Source organism: Lissotriton vulgaris, chromosome 6 (genome assembly GCF_964263255.1).
Source record: "Lissotriton vulgaris chromosome 6, aLisVul1.2, whole genome shotgun sequence".
Lineage (NCBI taxonomy): Eukaryota > Metazoa > Chordata > Amphibia > Caudata > Salamandridae > Lissotriton > Lissotriton vulgaris.
This window is the reverse complement of record NC_141694.1, coordinates 89,662,379-89,688,507: the sequence shown is the minus strand read 5'-3', so window position 1 is coordinate 89,688,507 and position 26,129 is coordinate 89,662,379. Positions and strand designations below refer to the sequence as shown.

The window sequence follows — 26,129 nt, the reverse complement described above, 5'->3', positions numbered from 1 at the left end:
GATAGGACGCAGGCCGTTGTCCTTCTTGTGCACCAGAAAGTAGTGGGAAAAATAACCCCGTCCTACTTCTGGTGCAGGAACGCGCTTGATTGCCCCCTTGGCCAAGAGGGCCGCGACTTCCTGTTGAAGAAGTACCAAATGATCCGCCGACATGCGGTGGTACTGGGGCGCATGGCTGAGGGGTAGTCTCGAAGGGGAGGGAGTAGCCCCTTCGGACTATTTGTAATACCTACCTGTCCTAAGTGATGGTGCGCCAGTGGGAGCACTGGCATTTGATCGGCCTGAAAGACCGGACTAGGAAGGTTTTGGGGCAATGGTGGCCGGGGTAGAAGTGGACTGACTCACCCGCTGGCCACCTGATCCTCCTCTGCGGGTCCCAGGTCTGCAGCTGCGCTGAGTGTGCTGCGGCCTGTGGCTCTAAAGCGAACGTGCTGGGCCCCCCTTTCTGTGGCCTCGAAAGGAGCGAAAAGCAGAAAGCAGAGGAGGGCGAGTGGCCAAAAGGCCCTAGGACCTGGCCTTAGCCAGCGAGTCCTGAAAATGCTCTAACGAGCTATCGGCCTTGTTGCCAAAAACGGGGAGTGCAATCAAAGGGCATGTCCGTCAGGGTGTTCTGGACATCCCCCGAGAAGCCAGTAGTCCTCAGACAGGCGTGGTGACCGAGCGCCACTGTCGTGGAAATCGCTCTGCCCAGCGAGACGGCGTTGTCAAGGCCACATCGAATTGTGAACTTGGCTGCATCTTTCCCTTTAGCAATAGCCTGAGAGAGCACTGTCCGTGCCTCCTCAGGACCCTGAGGCAGCACACGTGCCACCGTATCCCACACACAGTGAGAATAACGGCCCAAGAGGCATGCAGAGTTCACAGACCACAGCCCTGAACTGAAATTGTTCGAGTCTCTTGGATTCCCTGTCCTGGGTACGGTAGTGAATGCGCTCTGGGACGTTGATGCTTGTACAACCAAACTCTCAGGGGTGGGGTGTTAGGAGAGGAAAATAGGGTCACCCGGGGCCGGGCGATGGCGTCGGGCCACGTTCCTATCCACAGGAGTGCCTGCGCTGGGCCTGGACCAGGTGCGTAAAAGAAAGTCAGACAGTGCCTCATTAATGGGCAGCAGTGGCTCTGCAGAGGTAGCTGCCGGCTGAAGCACTTCTGTCAGGCGGTTAGTCCTGACGGCCACTGTAGGGAGTTGGAAGTGAAAGGCCTTGGCTGCCCTACGCAACACCACTGCAAAACTTGCATCCTCGGAGTCCTCCCCTTTCTCCGAAGGCGGATGTACAGGCCGAAAAAAAGGAGGCTGGACATAGGGGTAGAAACGGCCATCCTCTTCGGAATCGACATTGAGCGACTCCGTTCCGGCTCCGTGTTCATCTCAGGGCTGAAACCTGGGGCAACGTCGGCCGGTGCAACGGGCGAAGTCCGAGGTGGTGCTGGTGGGGTTGACGTTGGTGGAGGTGTAACAAGGTTAACCGGCGACGACCGAGATCCAGGCCTGGATGCTTGGGGGCCCTGCCACGCCAGGGCCGGAGCCGCCAGCGATGCCGGAGCTGACAACAGTTAAGGGCAAGGGCCCCCAGTCGGGCCCGTTGGGCCCAAAGGCATGCCGGTGGGGCCTGATGGCCCAAAGAGGCGGGCCATGGTTGACAGAAAATCCTACAGTTGGGCCGGAGTTGCCGACGGACCCGGGAAGGGCGGGTAGGCAGATGGTAAAACTATAGGATCCACCAGAGCCGAGGGGGAAGCACCATCCGAACCCTCAGCCGCGACGGGCGAGGGGACGTCGTCGATCGAACAGGCTTCTTTAACTTTTTGTGCTTCGTCTTACCTGACCCAGAGTGCGAAAACTTCAACCCTGATGAACAATGGTGATGGCTCCGCGAACGGTCCCTCGACCTCTCACAGGACCGGGCCCTTGTGCGCCGCAGAGCCGAATGCCGGACCTCCAGCGACTTTCGGGACCACTACAGCAAAGATTTTGGCGCCACGGCCTGGCAGTCGGGGCACGGCTTGGGGTCATGCTCACGTCCCAGGAAGTTGAGACATACACAGTGCGGGTCCGTCACCGACCTTATCCAATGGCAGTCCCCGCAAGACTTGAAACCGGGTATCCCTACAACACCAGGAGTCGATCGACTCGAAAAAAAAGAGACAAAGCCTACAAAAACAGAGACCGAGAGACAGCCTAAAAAAACTCTGTCAAAAAATGACTGGGGATACCACTCTCTCCTGACCTGTGTTAGCTGGCGCGGAAAAAGAAAGAACTGACATCAGCGCGCGAGGGCGGTGTCTAAGTAGGTGCTGCGACTTCATCTCTGAAACCACAACGCCAACAACGGACACGGAGCCGCACAGCGCCACCTTCCGACGTGCAGGGGTATTGCTGACGAAAACTTTCTGGAGCCAGTCCGACGCCTGGGGTAATTCTAACACTAGGAATCTATCACTATGTGTTTCTTTCAGATGGACTTATTCTGCTATCTTTTCTTGCGAAGTTAGATTTTAGGTAATTCTACTAGACATGGCTCATGGACATTAGTCCTGTGCGCTGTAGCCGCGTGCTCTATAAAACCACCCATTCATTAATTGCTTCATTCATTCATGTGTTTTTTTATGTCATCCCTGTATCTACTCATTAAGCAGATCAATAATTGGATTCAAATGTAGATCAATAATTGGATTCAAATGTAAATCTTGCAGTCACCACAAATGAGCTGACTTTTCTTTTCAATTAATAGTGCTGCAGTCATGAGGCAGCCGCTGTGCCTTTCATCAGTTCCAAGTACGGCTACAAAAATGTGGCCACTACTGCACAACCCAGCCAACAACAATTGCGTGTCAGCCTTCAGCGTGTCACTGCCCCAGAGCCGTGATAAGAAGAGGCGGCACAGGTAGCTCATCAAACTTAATGGACCGAGCACAGGAGCAACACCTCTCTCACCTGTGAGAAGTTGGCCTTATATATGATGCTCACTAGTTCTAGTGATCACCTTGTATCAGTCCCAACAACCCTTATGGTGATTGGTTGTAAGTCAACCTTATAGACCAGCTATCCTAATGGTAGCATGGACAAAGCAGTCTTAGGCTAAACTCTTTTGGCATGTGAAGCCAGCTGTTTTACCGCATATAACCCCTTGAATACCAAATGAAAGGACACCACACTGGTAGTTATGAAAATAAACAAGATATTTATTAACTAACAAACACCTCTGAACTCTTTATGAGATCAGAGGGCTAAGCACATGACAAGACTCTTAAGAAAAATATGTTTAAGTTGCACAATTACGATGTTGCCCTAGGGGCACAACAAACCATATACTAAGTAAGTGGAATGTGAAAGTCGATAGAAGGAATGGAGCTGTCCAGAGGCTGTGGGATCGCTGGGACCACACTACCCTAACCATAGGTAAGTAATAGGAGGCCCACGGAACGCGTGTGCAGAGTGTGAACTCACACGCGAGATGCGTAACAACGTCTATGGACAGTACAGTTCGGGTAAAAGGTGAGTACGGACAATCCTGACTAGTTGGGACTAAAGCGACATTGGAACTGGACACTAGGAGAGTCAATCTACCCTTGAGCACCGAAATGCTCGTGTTACCTCACCCACAGGCTGCGGGTGCATAGGTGCGAAGTTGTGTCGGGTTCCGGCGTTGAAGTCTATGGAGCCTGGAAGAAAAGATGCTGCAGGAGACCAGAAGGAAGATGTCCGGTGTGATCCAAGGGTGGATCAGTGAAGAGGAGAACCTGAAAGCAGAGGGGACAATGTTCACAGTCACTAGCCAGTGACTGGAGTGGAACCAGGAGTGGAACAAGATGTCGTCGTCGCGATCAGGTGAAGAGTGGACGCTTGTCTCTGCAGCCACGTGGACCAGGTGGTGTCTTCGACGACCAGGATGGAGGCACGAGCTGTCCCACGCAGGCTCTAGCTGTCGGCGGTGTCGGACCCGGATTTGGAGTCAACAGGCCTTGGCAAAGGCAACCCACGCGGTGAGTGGAAACGGCGTCTGGAGTGGACCAGGAGAGTCCGGGGTGCTTCTCCTTTGCAGGGAAGCAGGGGCCAGTCTGGATTTCAAGGTTCATCGTCTAAGAGGTAACTAGCCAGCCGGCAAGTGACCAGACAACGCGTCGAGCAGCAAACAGGCAGAAGGGCCCCATGCAGATCTCGTGGATGCTGGAGGGCTGGTCTTCGGTGCAGGAGCTGCTCGGGGTCGGGGCTTCTCAGTCCCCAAAGCACTTAATCGAGTTTACCTCAGAAGTCGTGCTGGAGCGAAGTGCTGCTTCTTTCAAGATGGCCGGTCCCACGTGTCTCGTCGCACCCACGGATCTCAGCTGTGCAGCAGATGTAGGTAGAGGTCAGAGAGGTCTGGGAATCCGGGTCTCGTCGGGCTCTGAAGTCTGGATCCTCGAGGGAAGACGACAAAGGGAAGCCGCTGGACGCTGATGGTGCCTGCTTGTGCTGGGTGGACACTCCTTGCCCACAAGGGAGATTTCTTCAGTCTTCTTGGCAGAAAGTCGAAGTCCAGAGTTTCTTCTTGTAGAGTTTCAGTTCAGGATTAATCTAACTTGGAATGGGACCAGCTCCTACCTTTATCCTGCTAAAGGGGGTTGTACTACGACTGGGTCCCTCCTATGGGTGGGACCAGGAAGGGGGGTGGTTAAACCCCCTATCCTTTGTCCGGTCTTGCGCCAGAGCTGGGGCTGGAGAGCCCCAGGAACTGGTTTAGACCAGTGTATGCACAGGGACACCTTGTGTGCCCCAGGCATGTCTCATTCCTTTCAGCCCTGTCCTACCCAATACACAAAATCCTGTCTGGGGTGGTGCTAGCACCTCCCAAGGCAGGAAACCCTTTGTCCAAGCCTCCCTCGCTGGAAGGACTCCCAGCAGCAGGAGGTCAGACTTGTGTCTGTGCTGGCAGCATCTATTTTGTGATGCTGAGGCTCGGGTTAACTTTAACCGGAGTTCACAGTTAGGTACATGTCGTGTCCCTCCAGAAGGGTGGAATGCTACCCCCGTCGCCAGAATTGGCGAGGGGTTAGTATTCCAATTCGTATGACACCTTACTCGACATGTTTTGATAATGCTATGCCAAAGTTAGCAATAACCGCGAGGATGATAATGCACTTAAGAGTATATGTTATAGCGTTATCAGGGAAACAGCTAATGGACTTGGTTCCGAAAGCCGCAGACAGGCTCAGCTCATGCCAGAGCACTATCTCACATAATTCCAAGCGCTCGACCTCCAGGGTTGTTAAGGCCTGCCATAGGAGTGACTTATAGGAGTATATGTGTCCATTTTAGGGTTAGATATAGAGATACTATATCTAAAGCAAAGGATGTTTACACCACTTTGCCCCAGCTGATTGATCAGCCAGTTGTGTCAGATTTGGATGGCCAGCCAGGGGTGGCATAATACATGCTGCAGCCCCTGGTAGGCCCTGGGTGCACTATGCCCTGGGTACCTAAGGTACACTGTACAGGGGCTGATAAGGTGACTCAGTATCCAATTAGATATGTACCTATAGTACATGGAATCCATTTTACAGAGACAGCAGTGGGCCTGGGGTCCTGAATAGCAGGGCTCCAGGTCAACTAGGTCGAAAAACCAGCTAAACACCAAGCAAAAAGTTGGGGGCAACCATAGTCAGATATCCACCTTCCTACATCACCCATGCTGGTTACTGTCCGGCCTCTGAGGAGAGCACGCTACCAATCACATAAGTTCCCTCACCCACCCGCTCACCAAGATTTTCCTCCGTAGTTTCAGATGGCTTTTTTACAACTGGTAGTCGTCTCCCATGAGTGCTGAACCCCCCGCCCCCACACACATACACTCCTGCCACCGCTGGTGTATGCAAATGCTACTTACCAGTATGCATCTGTTCTTGGCATGTAGGGCTGCTGACATTCATATCTGTGCATAGACCGCCACCTAGTGTTGGGTCCGGATGATTGCACATTGTTGTCCTGGAAGAGTCTTCGAAGTATCACGAGATAGGTGGCTCCTCCCCTGGACTACAGTGCGCATGGGCATCGCCTCCATCCCCAGATTGTTTTTAGCCATTGGCAGAGATGGAGTGAAGAATGTGAGTGATGACCATGCTATGAGCATATGTGTTTGTATGAATAAATACTGCAGCTGCTACAGGCGCCGGGGAGGAGGGCGGGCGATATGAATGTCAGCAGCCCTACATGCCAAGAACAGATGCATACTGGTAAGTAGCATTTGCAGTTCGAGGCATGTGGGCTGCTGAATTCATATCTGTGCATAGAATACATAGCAGTCCCTCCATTAACGGCGGCCGCCCGTGCCAGCTGCAGCAGTCTGAAAAAGCGTTTTTAGAACAGCCTGACCAACAGCTGCCTGCTGTTTGGAATGCACGTCTACACAGTAGTGCTTAGTGAAAGTATGTGTGGTAGACCATGTGGCTGCTCTACAGATATCTTCTAAGGGAATGTTACCTAAGAAAGCCATAGAGGCCCCTAACTTCCTAGTGGAGTGGGCCCTCGGTGGGATAGTGAGAGTGCGCTTAGCTTTAGCGTAGCAGATCTGAATGCACTTTACTATCCATCTAGCAATCCCCGCCTTGGAGATAGCGTTTCCCTTGTGTTGTGTGGCGAAAGCAACAAAAAGTTGTTTGGTTTTGCGGAAATCTTTAGTCCTGTCCACATAGTACATCAAGGCCCTTTTCACATCAAGGGTGTGGAGCATGCGCTCCGCCAGCGTCTCTGGGTTTGGAAAAACACCGGCAATTCAATTGTTTGGTTAATGTGGAATTGTGAGACTACTTTGGGTAAGAATTTAGGGTTAGTGCGGAGCACCACCCTGTTAGCATGTACTTGGAAAAAAGGTTCTTGGATGGTGAGTGCCTGCAACTCACTAACCCTCCGTAGCGATGTAATTGCTACTAAGAAAGCCATCTTCCAAGTCAGAAACTGAAGCTCACAAGAGTGCAGTGGCTCAAAAGGAGGCCCCATCAGCCTTGTAAGAACCACGTTGAGGTTCCATTCCGGAGCTGGTGGAGTCCTTGGTGGAATGACCCTTTTGAGTCCTTCCAGAAAGGCCTTGATAGCAGGGACCTTAAAGAGTGACAGGTGCTGCCTATTTTGTAGGTATGCTGCCATAGCAGACAGGTGAATGCGGATGGAAGAGTACGCTGTATTACATTGATACAGGTGAAAAAGGTAACAGATGATGTTTTGAATGGAAGCATCTAGCGGGTCAATGTCGTGGTTCACACAGTAGATGACAAACCTCTTCCATTTAGCCGCATAACAAGCTCTAGTAGTGGGCTTCCTTGCCTCCCGAATGATGTCCATGCAATTGGGAGGAAGATTGAGGTAGCCAAACTCTAGGACTTCAGGAGCCAGATCGCCAGGTTGAGCTGTTGCGGATCTGGGTGCTGAATGTCGCCATGGCTCTGCGTCAGAAGGCTGGGAGTGAGATGAAGCCTTTGATGCGGTACCACGGAGAGTTCCAGAAACGTGGTGTACCATGGTTGGCGAGCCCACGTTGGAGCAACCAGGATGAGCGTCATCGAGTGTTGCCTGAGCTTGCGTGCCACCAGCGGTATCAGAGGTGCTGGGGGAAAAGCGTACGCAAATCTGCCTGACCAGTTCATCCACATCGCATTGCCCTGTGATTGGGGGTGTGGGAACCTGGCGGCGAAGCTTTGGCATTTTACGTTCTCCTTTGTGGCGAACAGGTCTATCTCTGGATGACCCCACATTTGGAAGTACGGTTGGAGTACCGATGGATGTATCTCCCACTCGTGCATCTGATGGCTGTGCCTGCTGAGGAGGTCCGCCATCTGATTGTCCTTGCCCGGGAGGTGCTCTGCCATGAGGAAGATGTTCCTCTGAATGGCCCACTTCCACATGCTCTGAGCCAGATGAGACAGCTGTGGAGAGTGTGTGCCCCCCTGTTTCTGGATGTAGTACATGGCCGTCATGTTGTCCGTCCGGATCAACACGACCTTGTTGCACAGATGTACTTTGAACGCCTTTAAGGCCATGAAGATTGCCATCAGTTCCAACACATTGATGTGCATCTTCCTCTGCTGTAGTGTCCATAGTCCCTGCACAGTGTAATGGAGTACATGCGCTCCCCATCCCTGGAGAGAGGCGTCCGTCGTCAGGATAATCTGTGGGACAGGCTCCTGGAATGGTCGGCCTTTGCAAAGGTTTTGTGGATTCCACCAATGCAGAGAGTTGTATGCCCGACCGCTCACCAACACTAGGTCTGTCAGTTGCCCATGAGCCTGAGTCCACTGACGTGCCAGGCACTCCTGAAGCGGACGCATATGTAGTCTCGCGTGCGGGACAATGGAGATGCAGGAGGCCATCATGCCTATCAACTGCATGAACACCTTCGCTGGAAGCGAGTGTTGGGGTCTGAACCGTTGGATCAGCGCCTGGATACTGGCGATTCTCACTGAATTTGGCTGCGCAGTGGCCGCCAGAGTGTTGATTGTCGCGCCCAGATACTGTCGCACGTGGGCGGGCTGGAGATGGGACTTGGGGTAGTTCAGTGAGAAACCCAGATCGTGCAGGAGATGAATGGTGCGTGACACATGGTCTACGCACTGCTGTTCCGTCCTTGCCTGAATGAGCCAGTCGTCCAGGTAAGGAAAGACGTGGACGTTTTGGCGACGGAGATGCGCCGCCACAGTCGCTAGGCATTTCGTAAATACCCTTGGTGCCGTGGTGACACCGAACGGCAGGACCTTGAACTGGTAATGCTGGTCTAAGAGCGTGAATCTGAGATACTTCCTGTGGGAAGGATGTAGGGGGATATGAAAATAGGCATCTTTCAGATCCAGTGTAGCCAGAAAATCCCCCTGCTGGAGCAGGGGAAGCACTTGCTGCAACGTGAGCATATGGAAGTGCTCCGAGAGTATGTACCAGTTTAGGGGCCTGAGGTCCAGGATAGGTCTGAGGGATCCGTCCTTCTTGGGAATTAGGAAATAGAGGGAGTAAACCCCTGTTCCCCGCTCTCGCAATGGAACGAGCTCTATTGCCCCTTTTTGCAGCATAACTAGAACTTCCTGCTGCAACAAGGTCAAATGCTCGCCTGACATAGGACGGCTTTTTGGGGGTACGTCTGGTGGAATGGAAGTAAGCTCTAGACAGTACCCGTACTGGATAAGGGACCTCACCCACCTGTCCGTGGTGATGTTCTTCCACGCCGGCAGGAACTGCTGAAGTCTCCCCCCAACCGGTGTTGCATGGTCGGGGGGCAGTGACAAGACGTCACTGCTTGTTGGTGGTGGTGGACCTGGAGCCATTGTTTCCACGTCCCCTGCCTTCGGTATTATTGCCTCTGTAACCACCTCTACCCTTGTTGTTATACGAGGGCTGGGTGTTACCCTTGTAGTATTGTGTGGACTGGGATGCCTGTCCCCGGGAGGTGCCTTTTGAATTTGAACGGCGAAAGGAACCACCCCGAAACTGCTGACTCTGTAAAGCCCCCATTGACTTTGCAGTTTCGGTATCCTTTTTCATTTTTTCTAGTGAGGCATCCACCTCAGGGCCAAACAGATGGTCAGGATTCACTGTTTGACCTAAAATGGTGGTTTGGATGTCGGGCTTGAACCCCGAAATTCGAAGCCAGGCATGACGTCTAAGTAACACACTTGTATTGATGGCTCTAGAGGCTGTATCTGCCACGTCTAGAGCACATTTGATGGATGCATTTGTAATGAGTTTACCCTCCTGAATGAGCATCTCTCCTGCCTCCTTGTATTGGTCAAGCAAGTGTTGCAGAATGGCCTCTAATGTGTCATAATGGGCCCTATCATAACGTGCAAGCAGGGCTTGGGTGTTAGATATTCTCCAGATGTTAGCTGCCTGTGCAGCAATGCGTTTGCCCGAGGCCTCAAAGATCTTGGACTCTTTGTCTGGGGGAGGAGCGTCACCAGTAGTCTGAGAATTCGCCCTTTTCCGAGCGTTGGAAACAACCAAGGAGTCCAATGGAAAGTGTCCCTTGATATAAGTGGGATCCGTGGGTGCCGCCTTATATTTCCTGTCGATGCGAGGGTTGACCACCCGCGCCCGGGTGGGCTCTTTGAAAACCTCCGGTGCATGTTTAAGCACCCCTTTAAGCATCGGTAGCGTTTTGACTTGCTTTTCGGCTACCGAGAAGGTGTCGAATAAGAAGTCCGCATCCACAGGGTCCGAGTGCAGCTCTACATCGTGGTTCGCCGCAGCTCTCTCTATCAAAGCATTGAAGGCCGCCGAGTCCTCTGTCGGGGACGTCTTGGCGGCGAAAAGTTGAGTGTCCTGACCCGACTGCGGGTCTTCTGTGTCGCCTCCTGCGGCCCAAGGCACATGCTCCTCCTCCGGATCCGAGTACGCAGGATAGTTGTACTCGGCATCTTCCTCGTCCGCATCGGCCGCTGGGGAATGCGTCGGCGAGTGTTCCAAGGCCTGTGGGGACACAGGTTCCACCAGAGCCGAAGAGTCCGCAGAGTACTTTTTATTCTTGAGCGGGATCTTAAAAGGTTCCCAACGCCGGCTCCGACGTGATCTTTCGTTTGAGGAGCGACAGTTTCCCGGTGTTGGCGTCGATGATGACCTCACGACGTTCTTCTACCGCAAGCGGTTGGAGCCGAAGCTTCGACACCACCAAGGCAGCTTTCGGCGTTAACACCTCCCCCGAATGTCCGCCCTGTTTCGGCGCGAAGGCCTTCTGCGCCGACTTGGGTGGAAGGGTGAAACGAATAGGTGTTTTCTCTTTAGTAGGCTTAGGCGTGAGCGTAGGCACTACAGTGTCCTGATCGGGAACCACCGTGGGCTTTCGGATCCGCTGTAAGGATTCCCCCACTTTCTTTGTAAAGGTTGCCGAGGGTTGCACCTGCTCGAGCGACCCCTCATCTTCGAGAGCCTGTTCGCCGGTAGGCTTCTTCTTCGGGGCCGACGCCCCATGCCTAGGCGCGTCGTCGCCCTGACGCTTCTTCGAAACCGTCTTCGGGTCCCCGACCCCTTTCGGCGCCGACGCGGTCGCGTCGGAGGCCTTCGCTTTTGGCGTCGACCCCGATGGCTTCGGGTCGGCCATCTTGGCGTGGCTCTTCAAGTCGGCCATTTTGGTTTTCTTGGAAGTTGACGCCTCCAGAACCTTCTTTACCAACGCATCTTTCAGTTTCGGTTTCGCATCCGAGGGTGCGTGACCAGTTGGTTTCACTTTTGTTTTCTTCAACAGAAGTGATGGCTTAGAAATGTCTGTGACCGGGCCCGGAGGCGGGGACGTAGGACTGATAGGTAGATCTTGGGTAAGGCCCGGAGGCGATCCCTCGACCTGGGCCGTATGAAGGGGAATAACCCCTGAGTCTGATTGGGGATGCTCCTCCTCTGAGCTATCTCCCATCGTGGCACAAGCCTGATCGTCGTCCCCTACCTCGTCGGAGACTTCGTCAAAGTCCGCCTCACCCGCGTCGTAGGTTTCCTCCTCGGACGCGGGGCCAGAGTCCGACTCTCGCACGTCGTCTTCTCCCTCGACAGATTCCTGGAAAATGTCATCTGGTGGGGGCGCCGAAGCCGACAATTGAGCCTGGAGCCGATTGGCCCGGCGAATCTTTAAAGTCTTCTTGCTTCGGAACTTCGAACACGCCATGCAGGTGTCTTCGCGGTGATCCGGCGACAAGCAGGTATTGCACACAGGGTGCACGTCGAGGTGTGAATATTTGGAGTGACACAGCGGACACTTTTTGAATGGAGTCCGCTCCATAGCAAAGGGTGTAGTGTAGGCCCGTCCGCGCCGAAGGCACGTGGAAGGGCAGCAAGAGATAGGAGCTGAGAGTCAGAAAGAAACCCGTACGCAACTATACCGACGCCCAGCCTAAAGACCTTTTGGTCTCGAGTAGAAGTTGAACAACTATCGGTTCCGACAGAGGGAACCGAAACACATCCGAACCTAATGGCGGAAAAAAACAATCTGGGGATGGAGGCGATGCCCATGCGCACTGTAGTCCAGGGGAGGAGCCACCTATCTCGTGATACTTCGAAGACTCTTCCAGGACAACAATGTGCAATCATCCGGACCCAACACTAGGTGGCGGTCTATGCGCAGATATGAATTCAGCAGCCCACATGCCTCGAACTGAATAATTTCAGCCAATTGTATTGTGGGGTTACAGAGCCCCACTTCTAGGCATCCAGATACACCCCCTTCCAAGCATCAATTCACAAACTGTGATCAAAGGGCACAATATCTTAGGCTCAAATGCAATGAAGCTTTGACAACATAACTAGACTGGCTTATTTTCTGAGTGTACGGATTGAAGAGAAAGCCTGACTACAGATGGTCTGTGCTTGAAGATTCTGTCGGCCACAACACTGATTCTACCTCAATAGGGTTAAGAAAAATTGTGCTGAGTACAATGTTATTTAAGCAGTAACCTTAGCAGCATTGTACTAAATGGTCAGAAAATACTGGCAGAAATTGGATACACCAACAAATATGTGATAGATACAAAACTGCATATTAGCAGCTAAGTCATTCAACATGGGAACTGGAAATATGAGCTCACAGCGGGCGCCAAACATGCCTAATGCTAGGCAAATCAAGCCACACTGTTATACCCTTTTTGCCTTGTCACACAATATTGAAAGCCTGTAAAACATCTTAACCACCAGTATAATATTCGATATAAAACAACAGACATTTTCATTATATGTGATGTTTAACTACAACATGTTGTGACCTTACCTTGATCTCTTCAATAGTGTCAAATAACTAAAATGGGGGGAAAAAAAAAAAAGATTACTTAAGACAACAGTTTGCACTATACACAAAGAGATGTACAATTATAAGACAGATTTTAAAGATGAACAGCATTTGTAAAAAGAATTCACATGTTGCATCCAAATATGTGAAAGCAGTACACAACTAATGAGAAATAACTACACCTCTGAACGACGACTACCTTTAGTCTAAGGGAGTATCAAACAAGAAGTACTGAGGTGTTTGTGATGTAATTGTTCACATTTTTGTAAAGCAAACTATGTAAGGTTACTTCTGAGTGTTAGCCCAGTCATTGGCTTTAGGAGGTATTTCAAAACTCTACATCTACATAATTCACAGCCATTTTCCATATCTAGGAAGATTTTATTTGACGGACACATGGGTTAGGTAGAAGATTGCAATTCTCTTGCCAGGATAGAAAAAGATCACATGAGCCAAGCATGTGGGAGGGGCCATTCCTCAAAATTAAACAAGTTACTCATGTTCGATTAACATTTTCTTCTGGATACTCAGACCTTCTTACTTACAGGCATCTGACTAGGAAAAACATTCAACTTGGCGAGGTTCTCATCCTGGACGGAGTCAAACCACTGTCTTCCTTTGAGCAGCAGCGATTTCACTGTTTGTCTTGCAACAAATTGCCATGTACTTATACAGGTATGGGAAAATGATGGAGCCAAATTCAATCATAAGAAAAACAGTTAAAGTATTTGAATATCCTCTGAGAAGGAGAGATAGGATGATGACCAGAATGAATCTCACATGGGTGAAAATTGCAGCCCTTTTTCAGACTAAGCTTTGACCCATCCAGAAGATTCTCCTGAGACAGAACAGACAAATGCATTGAGCAATTAACCCTGAAGACACTTCGACCTTTATAATCCAACACAAAGTATGCCACCTGTCCAGAGGATACTCTGGGCACTCTTTGGGTACAACAAGTGCAACTGTTCCATTGCCATATATGTGTGATGAGGAGGTAATACAGATGCAAATTAAGGCTGGATGGTCGAAAAAGTTGTATGTAAAGAAGTATGTTTATTTAAACCAACTCCACACCAGGTAAGTTCCAGGCTAGTTCCAGTTAATGCCCCATCAAAATAATGGCAAAAGAAACTTAGCCCGTTTTGGAATGAGTTCCCACAAGTGCCAGATGTTTAACACACAAACCATAAAACAGTTGTAAATAATGATTATGTTACTTACTCAATAAGTATCTGCTATAGTGCTGTAGATCCACATGGTCTGCATATTTCCGCCATCAAGTGCTGGATCGGATGTGTGCAAGTTGGTTTTCTTTAAAGAAGTCTTTCGAGTCACGAGACAAAGTGACTCCTCCTCTGGGTGATTGTGCACATGGACATCAGCTGTTTGAATGGAGTGAAGTATCAGTAAAGAGATGTCCATGTAAATGAAATAGTGTAGAGGTACTGCAATGGCCAAAGTGTTCGGAACAGAGGGTGAGCGCAGGTGAATCTACAGTCCTACATGCCACGAACAGATGCTTACAGTGTAAGTAACAATACATTCAATGGCATGGGTAACTGAAGATACACATGCTCTGCATAGACTGTCCCTCTCCAAATGCAGAGGCTATCCTGTAGCTGTTGCAGTTGTCTGAAAGAGTTCATAGCAATGAATGCCCTACATTGGCTTATTGGTGTGCTGAAACATCCACAAAATAATGCTTAGAGAAAGTGTGGGGAGTTGACCATGTAGCTGCCTTACAAATATGAGCTATTGGATAATGGTCAGAAAAGTCATGGAATCCCCTATTTTACAGGCAGAGCGTGCCCTAGAAGGTGTAGGCACATTTTAGCTTTGGCATTACATGTCTGAATGCATTTAATCATCCATCTAGAAATGCTGGTCTTAGATATGGTCTTTCTTGTGTCTGTGGGGAGGGGGGGGGGGGACATTGGGGGAGGGGAAGAGGTGAAAAAACAGTTTTATTTTACCCAACTCTTTAGTTTTGTCAACCTAATTCATTAGAGCTCTTTTGACATCTAGGGTATGAAGCGCTTTTTCCGCAACTAAATCCGGTTGTGAGAAGAAAACGGGTAATGTAACTGACTGATTGGGGTGGAAAGATGAAACCACTTTTGGAAGGAATTTGGGGTCGGTTCTATGGACCACCCTATCCTTGTGCAGCTGGAAGAAAGGTTCCACTAAGATTAAGGTCTGGAGATCATTGGCACGTCTAAGTGAGGTAATGGCCACTAAAAAGCAACCTTTCAAGACAAGAATTGTAGTGAACAGGTGTGCAATGGTTCAAATGGTGGACCCATAAGTTTGGGAAGTATTATATTGAGCTTCCATGTTGATGCAGGGGGAACTCAGGGTGGAATTACTTTTAAGGCATTCCATGAACGTCTTAATAACTGGTACCTTGAACAAAATAAACATTGCCTGCTTTGTAGATAGGCAGCAACTGCGGGTAAATGTACACATACAGAAGTGTAAGCGAGGTCAGAGGTCTGCAAATGCAGAAGGTAGCAAGAATAATGTTACTCACCCAGTAAGCATCTGTTCTTGGCATGTAGAGCTGTAGATTCACATGCTTTGCATACTACTGGCATCTAGTGTTGGGTCTAGAGGTTTGCAAGTTGTTTTTCTTCAAAGAAGTCTTTCCTAATCACAAGGTAAAGTGACTCCTCCTTTTGGTGATAGTGCACATGGTTATCGACTCCATTGTTAGATTGTTTTCCCGCAAGAGGGTGAGAATGGAGTAAGTGTAGTATAGAGATGTCCTTGCGTTTAAATGTATAAAGAAGAACTGCAACAACTTCAAGTACCCGGGGATGAGCGTGGGTGCATGTGAATCTACGGCTCTACATGCCAAGAACAGATGCTTACTGGGTAAGTAACATTATCCGTTCAAGGCATGTGTGCAGTAGATACGCATGCTTTGCATAGACTACAAAGCAGTATACTACCAAAGCGGCAGTTAACCTGTAGATGCTGCAGTTGTTTTAAATAGTGTTTTAATTACTGATTGACCTACATTAGCTTGTTGTCTTGCTAACACATCTACACAATACTGTTTGGTAAATGTGTGTGGTATAGACCATGTAGCTGCCTTACATATGTCAGCTAGAGGAACGTTTCCTAAAAACGCCACAGAAGGCCCTTTTTTGCGAATGGAATGGGCTCTAGGGGGTATGGATAAAGTTATTTGAGATTTAGGGTAGCATATTGGAATGTATTTAACAATACATCATGTAATACCAGATTTAGAAATGGGATTGCCTTTGTGAGGTGGAGCAAATACTACAAATAGTTGTTTTGCAAAAATCTTTTGTCCTAGCTCTGTAGTACAATAAAGCTCTTTTTACCTCAAGCGTGTCAAGAGTGTCTTCTCCTACAGAATCAGGTTGAGGAAAAAACACAGGTAACAACCGATTGGTTTATATGAATTGCAAAAACCACTTTGGGGATGAATTTAGGGGTGGTGCAGAGAACTACCCTGTCTTTGTGTAGATGAAAGAATGATTCTTCCAATGTTAAAGCCTGTAGTTGACCAACTCTCCATAATGAGGTGATTGCGATGAGGAAAATTAGAGAAACTGCAAAGGGCACTTGTGCAAATATTTAAAAGGTGGACTCATGAGCTTTGTAAGGACAATATTGAGATTCCATACTGGGGCAGGATAAATCCTAGGTGGTATTACTCTTGATAGGTACAACTCTGAATAGTGACAAATGTTGCTTGTTCTACAAATACGCAGCTAATGGTGCAAGATGCAAAAAATGTGTATAAGATAGTCCAGTAAGTGTAACAAGTGACAGATAATGTTTTGTATAGAATCATATAGAGGACTGAGTTTGTTGTTATTGCAGTAGACAACAAATATTTTCCACTGTGCTGCGTAGCAAGCTTCGGTGGTAGGCTTTCTTTCTTTTTTTTAGAATATTCATACAATCTGGTGGCAGATTTAAATAACAAAACTTCATGACTTCAGGAGCCAGATCGCTAAGTTCAGTTGTTTGGCATTTGAATGTCTGATTTCTCCACGGTTCTGTGCGAGGAGCCTGGAGGTGAGGTGTACCTTTTGATGTGGAACTAGTGACCGCTCCAACAAGGTGGTGTACGATGATTGACGGGCCTATGTGGGAGCTACGAGAATTAGTGTGAGGGATGTTTGTCTACGCTTCCGAACCAGACACGGAATGAGTGGGAGAAGTTAAAAAGCATAGGCTAATATCGCTGATCAGTTCATTCCTAGGGCATTGCCCTTTGAAAGCGGGTGTGAGGATCTGGATCCAAAACTTGGGCATTTTGCGTTGTCGGGCGTGGCAAAATCTATTTGTGGGAATCCCCATTGTTGAAAGTATGGAAGGAGAACCTGGGGATGGAGTTACCACTCGTGAATATGCAGTCGCCTTCTACCAAGGAGGTCGGCAATCTGATTGTTCACTCCTGAGATGTGTTCTGCTAGAAGATAAGTCCTGTGATGGATGGCCCTGAGAAAGTCGTGACAGTTTGAGAGGGTACATAACTCCCTGCTTTTGCACATAATACATTGGTGTTATGTTGTCTGTTCGGACTACGACAGTTCTGCCTATTAGGTGAGTTTAAAAAACTTTGAGCGCTAGAAAAACTTCTAGAAGCTCTAGATAGTTTATGTGGAGACTTTTGTGCTTGTTGCTCCACAGGCCTTGTATTGTGTAATGTTGGAGATGGGCACCTCAAACCTGTCAGACACATCTGCTGTGAGCACGATCTGTGGAATAGGATTGATGAAAGGTCATCATTTTAATACATTTTGTGGGTTCCACCACTGCAGATAGCAATGGGTAAGGCCGTCTACCAAAACTAGATCGGTTAATTGACCTATCGACTGATTCCACTGATTTACCAAGCACTGTTGTACGGGACGCATGTGAAGTCTTGCATGGGGGTCAACTGCGATTCAAGACGCCATCATTCCCTACAGTTGCATGAACACTCTGGCAGGTAAGGCTTGTTTGGATGGAAACTGTAGTATCATAGCCTGAATAGTGTGAATTCTGGCTACATCGGGAGAGGCTAGAGCTTTGACTGTGTCTAGAGTGGCTCCTAGACAATACTGCATCTACAAAGGATGCAGGTGAGAGTTTTGTGCATTGACTGTAAAGCCCAGTTGATAGGATAAGTAACTCTTTTGTGATCTGAGTGTGTAAGACAATTTTGATAAGTGCTCGGTTTGATGAGCCAGTCATCTAGATAGGGGAAGACCTGAAGAGCAAGTTACTTACCTTCGGTAACGATATGTCAATAAGAGACATAGATTAATTATGGATTCCTCACCTTAGAATTAACACCATTCATCAGACTGGATCCAAGGAATTTTTCTTCAGCAGTACCCTGCTCGTCAGTAGGTGGCGTTGGTCGACTCCTCATTCGTCGTTGGCTTTGTGTTTGCCGGAATGACGTTGCAGTATCTACATAGACACCGCCCGTGCGGGCTGACATCAGTTTTTTCCACGACATTCCACGCCAGAAGCACAGAGCCATGCAAGACACTGACCACTGCTGCACAAAACTAGGGCCCTGAAAGGGGAGTCTCTTACACTAGAAGTCAGTTCGCAGAATGGGGATGATGGGTGGGGCAGTAAGGAATCCATATCTAATCAATGTCTCTTATAGATATATCGTTACTGAAGGTAAGTAACTTGCTCATCTGCAAGAGACAATTAGTTATAGATTCCTCACCTTAGACTAGATACCAGAGCAATACCAACCCTGGAGGTGGGTCTGCGAACAAAGTTCACACCAGGAAGTCCTGGAGAACAGAACAGCCAAAAAAGCCATCTCTTCGGACTTTGCTGTCTAGGAAGTAGTGTTTAGTAAATGTGTGCAAAGAAGCCCACGTAGCAGTTTAGCAGATGTCATGAAGGGGGACACCACGTCCCAAAGCAGTAGTGTCTGCCGTCGCTCTGGGGGAATGGGCGCGCAACCCCACTGGAGGTTCCTTTTTTGCTAATGTATAGCAGATTTTGATGCAAAGAACGACCCATCGAGAGACAGTTCGTTTTGCACGGCTTGATCTTTCTTGGAGCCCACATAGCAAACAAAGAGCTGGTCATCCACCCGGAATTATTTTGTGCAATCCAGATAGAAGGAAAGCGTACGTTTTAGATCCAGACGGTGGAGCCTCTGATCGGAAGATCGAGACCCAGGTGTAGCAGCTAGGGATACCAGACTCTTCGTGCCCAATCCAGAGCCACAATAATGGCTTGGGCCCAGTCACGCTTGACCTTCTTCAGCACTCTGGGCAGAAGTGGTATAGGCAGAAAGGAGTATAGAAGATCTCAACTCCACTCACCACGAAAAGCGTTGCCTAGCGAATGCCGCCTTGGAAATTGCAACAAGTAGAACTGCTGGCATTGCGCGTTCTCTTTGGTGGCGAATAGATCTAGCCAAGGCTCTCCCCACTGCTGAAAGAGACCCTGCACCACCTTCGAGTGTAGACGCCATTCGTGATCCATCATGCACCATCGGCTGAGTTTGTCTGCCCTGGCTTTCAAAGAACCTGCCAGGTGTTGAACTACCAGAGACATGCCCTGATGTTCCAGCCATTTCCAGAGACAAAGTGCCTCCTGACAAAGGGTCAACACCCCACCCACCTCCCTGTTTGTTGCAGTACCATATGGAGGTGGTGTTATCCGTGAACACCTGCACTACTCTCCCTTTGAGAGAAGGAAGGAATGCCTTCGGTGCAAGACGGATCGCCCGAAGCTCCAGAAGATTGATGTGGAGCCCGGACTACGCCGGAGACCAGATGTAGGAGAGTAGGGTCTGCAATCCTATGATCACCCCAGATTTTTGCTTTTTGCTTCACTGGTTTACGACTTCTCTGGCTGTGGGCCTGCTAATCAGACCCACAGCCTTGCTGTTCTCTCACTAAATTGACACGTGTACCTTAGGTGCATTTACCAATTGGTACTGGGCCACCTTATCAGACCCTGTAACTCAGGGCATAGGTGTACCCAGGGCCTACCAGGGGCTGCAGCATGTATTATGCCACCCCTGGCTGGCCATCTAAATCTGACACAACTGGCTGCACTACAGCGGGGGCAAGGTGGTGTAATCACCCTTTGCTTTAGATATAGTAAACCTATATCTAACCCTAAAAATGGACACATAGATTCCTATCAGTCACTCCTATGGCAGGCCTTAACAATCCTGAAGGCAGAGTGCTTGGAATCATGTGAGATGGTGCTCTGGCATGAGCTGAGCTCGTTTGCAGCTTGCAGAACCAAGTCCTAATAGCTGTTCCATGATAACGCATACCATATACTCTTAAGTGCATTATAATCCTCGCGGTTATATGCTATCTTTGGTAACGCTTTATCAAAACATGTCGAGTAAGGTGTCATACGAATTGGAATACTAACCCCTCGCCAATTCTGGCGACTGGGTTAGCATTCCACCCTTCTAGAGGGACACGACATGTATGTAACTGTGAACCCCGGTTAAAGTTAACTCAAGCCTCAGCATCACAAAATGACTGCTGCCACCACAGACACAAGTCTGACCTCCTGCTGCTGGGAGTGCTTCCAGCGAGGGAGGCTTGGACAAAGGGTTTCCTGTCAGGGGCGGTGCTAGCACCATCCCAGACAGGGTTTTGTGTATCCTGGGTAGGCAGGGCTTTAGAGGAAGGTGACTGCAAGTGGCACCCCGGTGCTCACTATGCATCTGCCGGCTAGAACCAGTTCCAGGGGCACACCAGCCCCGGAGCTGGGGAAAGTCCGGCATGGGAGAGGGGTGTAACCACCCCCCTTCCTGGTTCCACCAATGGGCAGGACCTAGTCGCGTGCCAGCCCCTTTCCTTAGTATAAAGATAGGAGCCGGCCCCCTTCCCAAATTAGATAATTCCGAATCTTGACTACTTTCCACGAAAGAACTCTTGAACCTCTTCAGAAGACTCTCCCTTGTGGCTAAGGAGTAGCCACCCTGCACCCGCAGGCACCATCAAAGCATCGCGGTTTGCTGTAAGTCTCTCCTCCGGATCAAGACTGCCCAGCTCGTCGAGAACCGGCTTCCCTGGCACCTCTGACCTCTACCTGCATCATCAGCCCAGCTGAGATTCGTGGGTGTGACGAGACCTCGAGGGACCGGCCATCTTCAGGACTGCACGACTCTTGCCCAGCCCGACCGCCGAGGGATCCTCGAGTGAGTGCTTTGGGGTTTGAGAAGCCCTAACCCTGAGCAGCTCCAGCACCGAAGTCCAGCCCCCCAGCATCCACGAGATCTGCGTGGGGCCCTTCTGCTCTTTGCTGCTCACCGCGTTGTCTGGCTTGTGGCCTTCCCAACAACGAACAACGACATTTTAAACTCTGGTCTGGTTGCTCTAGACTGGCCCTTGCTCCCCTCCTACAAAGGAGCACCCCGGACCCTCCTGGTCCACTCCAGACGCAATTTTGAGTCCACCGCGTGGGCTTGAATTTGCCAAGACTTGTTGCCCCAATCCTGGGTCCAGCGACGTCGACAGCAGCAACCATCGTGGGACAGCTCGCACCTCCATCCTGGTCGCCGACAACTCCTCCTGGTCCGTGAGACTGCAGAGCCCAGCGTCGCCCACTCACCTGGTCGAGGTGACTCCATCCAGTGCCATCCTGGTGCCCATCTAATCACTGGCTAGTGATTCAGAACTTGGTTTCCCAGGCTTGGATCACTTCGAACTTCAACACTGGTCGCCTGCCAGCAACAACTTCTTTCAGGCTCCATAGACTGCAACGAGGATTCCCGACGTCTTTCCAGACCTATGCATCCGCAGCCCCTGGGCTAGGTAAACTCAGCATTTCTGTGCTCCAGCATAGCTTTGCTATCCAAGGGTCCAGATCCTTTTTCGTTTCAGCTCTACCTAGTCACACTCTGCACCCGATCTCCCTAGGCCTCCTGCTAGTAATCTGAAGGTTCAGCAGTCCAGTCCTAGCGATCCCAAAGCCTATTAGAGTAGTACTTACCTGCTAGTAATTTCGACTTCCACTTTTAGAGTATATGGTTTTTCGTGCCCCTCGGGCATTTGTGTAAATTGTGCAACTTTGCGTATTTTCCTAAGAGCTTTGTATGGTGCTTAGCGCCATGTCCTCATAGAGAGTCCAGGGCTGTTGTGTTCTAAATAAATATACTTTATTTTCATAACAACTTGTGTGGTGTCCTTTCACTTGGTGTTCAAGGGGTATATGTGATGGTATAACAGCTGGCTTAACACGCCCTCTAGAGCTTAGCCTGAAGACTGCTCGTATCCACGCTACTAGGATAGCTGGTCTATAAGGTTGACTTACAACCAATCATCAATAAGGGTTGTTTGGACTGATACATAGTGATCACTAGAATAGTGAGCACTGCATATCAGGCCAACTTCTCACATTGGTGAGCAGCGGTTGGGATTTGAGCTTGCTGTTGTTTTACCACACGTATCCTAGGAATATCATTTGAAAGATCACATTAGTATTAAGGTACATATAACTTAGCTTAGAATACTCTGAGTTCTACTGAACCAGCTGTTGTAGTTCAACAGGGCTTAGCACACCCTGACTACAACTCTTAGCAAGGGATCAGTAGGCAAACAAATAGTGTAGGTAGGTGCATCACTTACACCACACTAGAAGCATGTCGGACAAAGGAGGGAACTCAGAAGCCCCCCTTGTGTCAGTGGACCCTCCACAGGTCACTTCACGATATGCTGCTCTTGGCTTCCAGGAGATGAGACAAATCTGTACATCCAGGAAGCTAAAACAGGGTTCTAACCCTACCATTCCCTTTCTGATTGGTCTCTTAGAGACTTATGATGCCAGGAGGACTGCCAACACAGATCCTTCTCATCCAGATGGGAATCTGCCCCCCTTAGAGGGAACCCTTGGGGACCCTGACCTCAACCTCCATGGAACAGTTAGTGAAGAGGAGGAAGAGGAACCAGAGTTGTGAGGGGATGAGGCAGACAAAGGTCAGGTAGAAGTCAGTAGACTAACCAGGACCAACTTAAGCAGGCATGAGAATGGATTTGGGGGACCCCCGGGGCCACTCTCAGGCAGGCTTAACCTTGGGAGTGGACGAGTTAGGTCTCTATCCAGAGGCTCTAACTGATCCATTCGAACCACTGGCTCTCAGACCTCTTCTCACAGAGGGATGACATCCCCTCAGAGAAGAGAACATTAAGCAAAGATGAGGGAAGTCAATCTGAGGATTGAAAGGGAAGAACTTGCCCTGGCCAAAGAAAGACTTGCCCTTGCTAGAGAGCAAAAGTTGAGTGGGCTAGATCCCACTGGTGGCAGCATTTTACATAGAGAAAAGGACAGGAGTTTAGACACTAGACACCTGAGTAAGATAGTGCCCACCTTTAAACAGGGGGATGATATCCACAAATGGATAACTGCTTTGGAGAGGGCCTGCACTGTCCAGTGCGTCCCCCAGAGTCAGTGGGCAGCTGTCTTGTGGCTCTCCTTTGAAGGCAAAGGTAGAGATAAGCTCCTCACTACTAGAGCGGAGGATGCTAACAATTACCAAGTCCTGAAAAGTACACCGATAGATGGGTTTGGCCTAACCACTGAGCAGTACAGGTTGCTGTTCAGGGATACCCAGAAAACTCAGTCTCAGGATTGGTCTGATTTTGTGGATTGTGCCACTAAGGCTTTGGAGGGCTGGTTGCTGGGCAGTAAGGTTACTGATTATACAGGATTGTACAATCTGATCATGAGGGAACAGATTTTAAACAATTGTCAGAACCAGTTGTTGCATCAGCACCTTGTTGACTCAGATCTGACCTCTCCCCAAGAATTGGGAAAGAAGGCAGACAGATGGGTCAGAACAAGGGTCAAGCAGAACCAGGGCCAGAACCAGGGTGGTCAGAAGAAAGCAGACCAGAAGGGTAATAATACCAAAGGTGAACAAAATGACCAGAAGTCTTTGACAGGTCCCCAACAAACCAAAGAGGGTGGGGGTCAGGCTTCCCAGAAGAAGAAGACTCAAGAAGGCCAGTCTAAAAGGTGGTGCCAGTACTGTAAAAGTAAAACTCACTGGTTTAGTGAGTGCACCAAGAAAGGAGGGCAAACTCCTGCCACTGCAGCCCCTAAGGCACCTGCAACCCCTAGTACAGTCAGCAGTGGTAGTACTCCTCCCAAGGGATTAGTTGGATTAACCTTGGGTTCTGAGGGGTATGACAACTTAGTTGGCACACTCACTCAGGCTGTCCTTGTCTGTGCAGGGGATGTGGATATATCCCCTGATGCCAGTCCCAATACTTTGGGCAAATACAGACAGACACCTTTTATCAATGGCAAGATGGCTCAGGCCTACAGGGACACTTGTGCCAGTGTCACAATGGTGACACCTAACTTTGTGGACCCTGGACAGATCATGCTAGGACCAGAGTACCTAGTGACCAATGCCAGCAATGTCACTACCCACCATAGTATGGCAATTGTTGATTCCTCCTGGGGAGGGGTAAGTGGCCAAAAGAAGGTTGTTGTTAGTTTAGACCTCCCAGTTGAATGTTTTTGGGCAAGGATTTGGAGTCAGCCCTATGGTCAGAAGTGGAGCAGAGGACTCACATGGAAATGTTAGGCTTGCCAGCACATGTGCTTGCTGTGACTAGGTCACAGGCCAGAAGATGCCCCACTGAACAGGTGCTGGATCCTGGAACAATGGACCAGACACCTTCCAAGAAGAAGAGCAGTAGGGTTAAGGCATTGCCTTCCCCCTTGCCCCAGGTTGTGGATCAAGTCTCAGAGGAGGCTGACCTCAAAGAGCTGAGGGAAACTGAGCCTAAAGAACTTGAACCTGATCAGGTTGAGTTTCTGGGTTCAGGGGGACCCTCCATAGAAGACCTGGGGAATGAACAGTTAGCCTGCCCTTCTCTATAACCCCTCAGACAGCAGGCTGCTGCTGAGGCTGCAGGGAACGCCACAGGTGCCCACAAGGTATACTGGGAAGATGGACTCCTGTACTCTGAGTCAAGAGACCCCAAACCTTGTGCAACCAGGAGGCTGGTCATCGCCTTGTCTCTGAGAGGTTTCCTTCTCACCTTGGCCCATGAGATTCCCCTTGCAGGACACTTAGGCCAGAATAAGACTTGGGACAGGATTGTCTCACACTTTCACTGGCCTCACATGAATGAAGATACCAAGGAGTTTTGTCGCTCCTGTGTCACTTGCCAAGCCAGTGGTAAGTCAGGTGGCACAACAAAGGCCCCCCTTATACCAATGCCTGTGGTGGGGGTGCCCTTTGAAAGAGTGGGGATTGACATTGTTGGTCCAATGGAACCCCAGACAGCATCAGGGCACAAGTTTATACTGGTGGTGGTGGACCATGCCACCAGGTATCCTGAAGCTATTCCCCTTAGGACCACTACAGCACCTGTTGTGGCAAGAGCCCTAGTTGGAGTGTTCTCCAGAGTGGGATTCCCTAAGGAGGTTGTCAGAGGTGCAAACTTCATGTCAGGATATCTGACTGCTATGTGGAAGGAATGTGGTGTCAACTACAAGTTCACTACACCCTATCATCCACAATGCAATGGGCTTGTTGAAAGGTTCAACAGGACCCTAAAAGGGATGGTTCATGGACTACCTGAAAAGCTCAGGCGTAGATGGGATGTCCTGATACCCTGCCTTTTGTTTGCTTACAGAGAGGTCCCACAGAAGGGGGTTGGCTTCAGCCCTTTTGAACTTCTGTATGGGCATCCTGTGAGAGGACCCCTATGTTTGGTGAAGGAAGAATGGGAGAGACCTCTCAAAAAGCCTGCAACCAACATAGTGGACTATGTACTTGGTCTCCGCTCCAGGATGGCTGAGTATATGGAAAAGGCTTCTAAAAACCTTGAGGCAAGTCAAGAACTCCAAAAAGCTTGGCATGACCAAAAGGCTGTCCTGACTGTGTACAAGCCTGGACAGAAGGTGTGGGTGTTGGAGCCAGTGGCCCCAGCAGCACTCAAAGACAAATGGTCTGGGCCCCACACAATCCTTGAGCAGAAGGGAGAGGTCACCTACCTGGTGGACCTTGGAACTCCCAGGAGCCCCCATAGGGTGCTCCATGTGAACAGGCTCAAAGCATATGTTGACAGGAAGGACATGAGCTTGCTCATGGCCACAGATAAGGGACATGAGGAGGAGAGTGACCCTCTCCCAGACCTGCTCACTCAGAATCCTGATGATGGATCAGTAGATGATGTTGTCTTTTGTGGCAGCCTCTCTGACCATCAACAGAAGGATTGTAAACAAGTTCTTCAATCCTTCAGACATATGTTCTCTCTGACACCCAGTCAAACCAAGTGGTGTACCCCATGAGGTTGACACTGGTGACAGCCTGCCAGTCGAGAGTAAAATCTACAGGCAGCCTGATCATGTTAGAGACTGCATTAAGACAGAAGTGCAGAAAATGTTGGAGCTGGGAGTCATTGAGCCCTCAGA

General features: G+C 49.6%; 1 protein-coding gene across 1 annotated transcript in view; it reads right to left on the bottom strand.

Annotated features, from left to right (window-relative positions):
- The window catches only part of LOC147706847 (exportin-5-like), a 2,027,127-nt gene that overhangs the window by 1,151,597 nt on the left and 849,401 nt on the right, over nt 1-26,129 (bottom strand). The window contains exon 16 of the mRNA XM_086926003.1: nt 12,702-12,728. Within this exon, the coding sequence (XP_086782129.1) occupies nt 12,702-12,728 (27 nt within the window). The remainder of the gene's footprint in view (nt 1-12,701; nt 12,729-26,129) is intronic.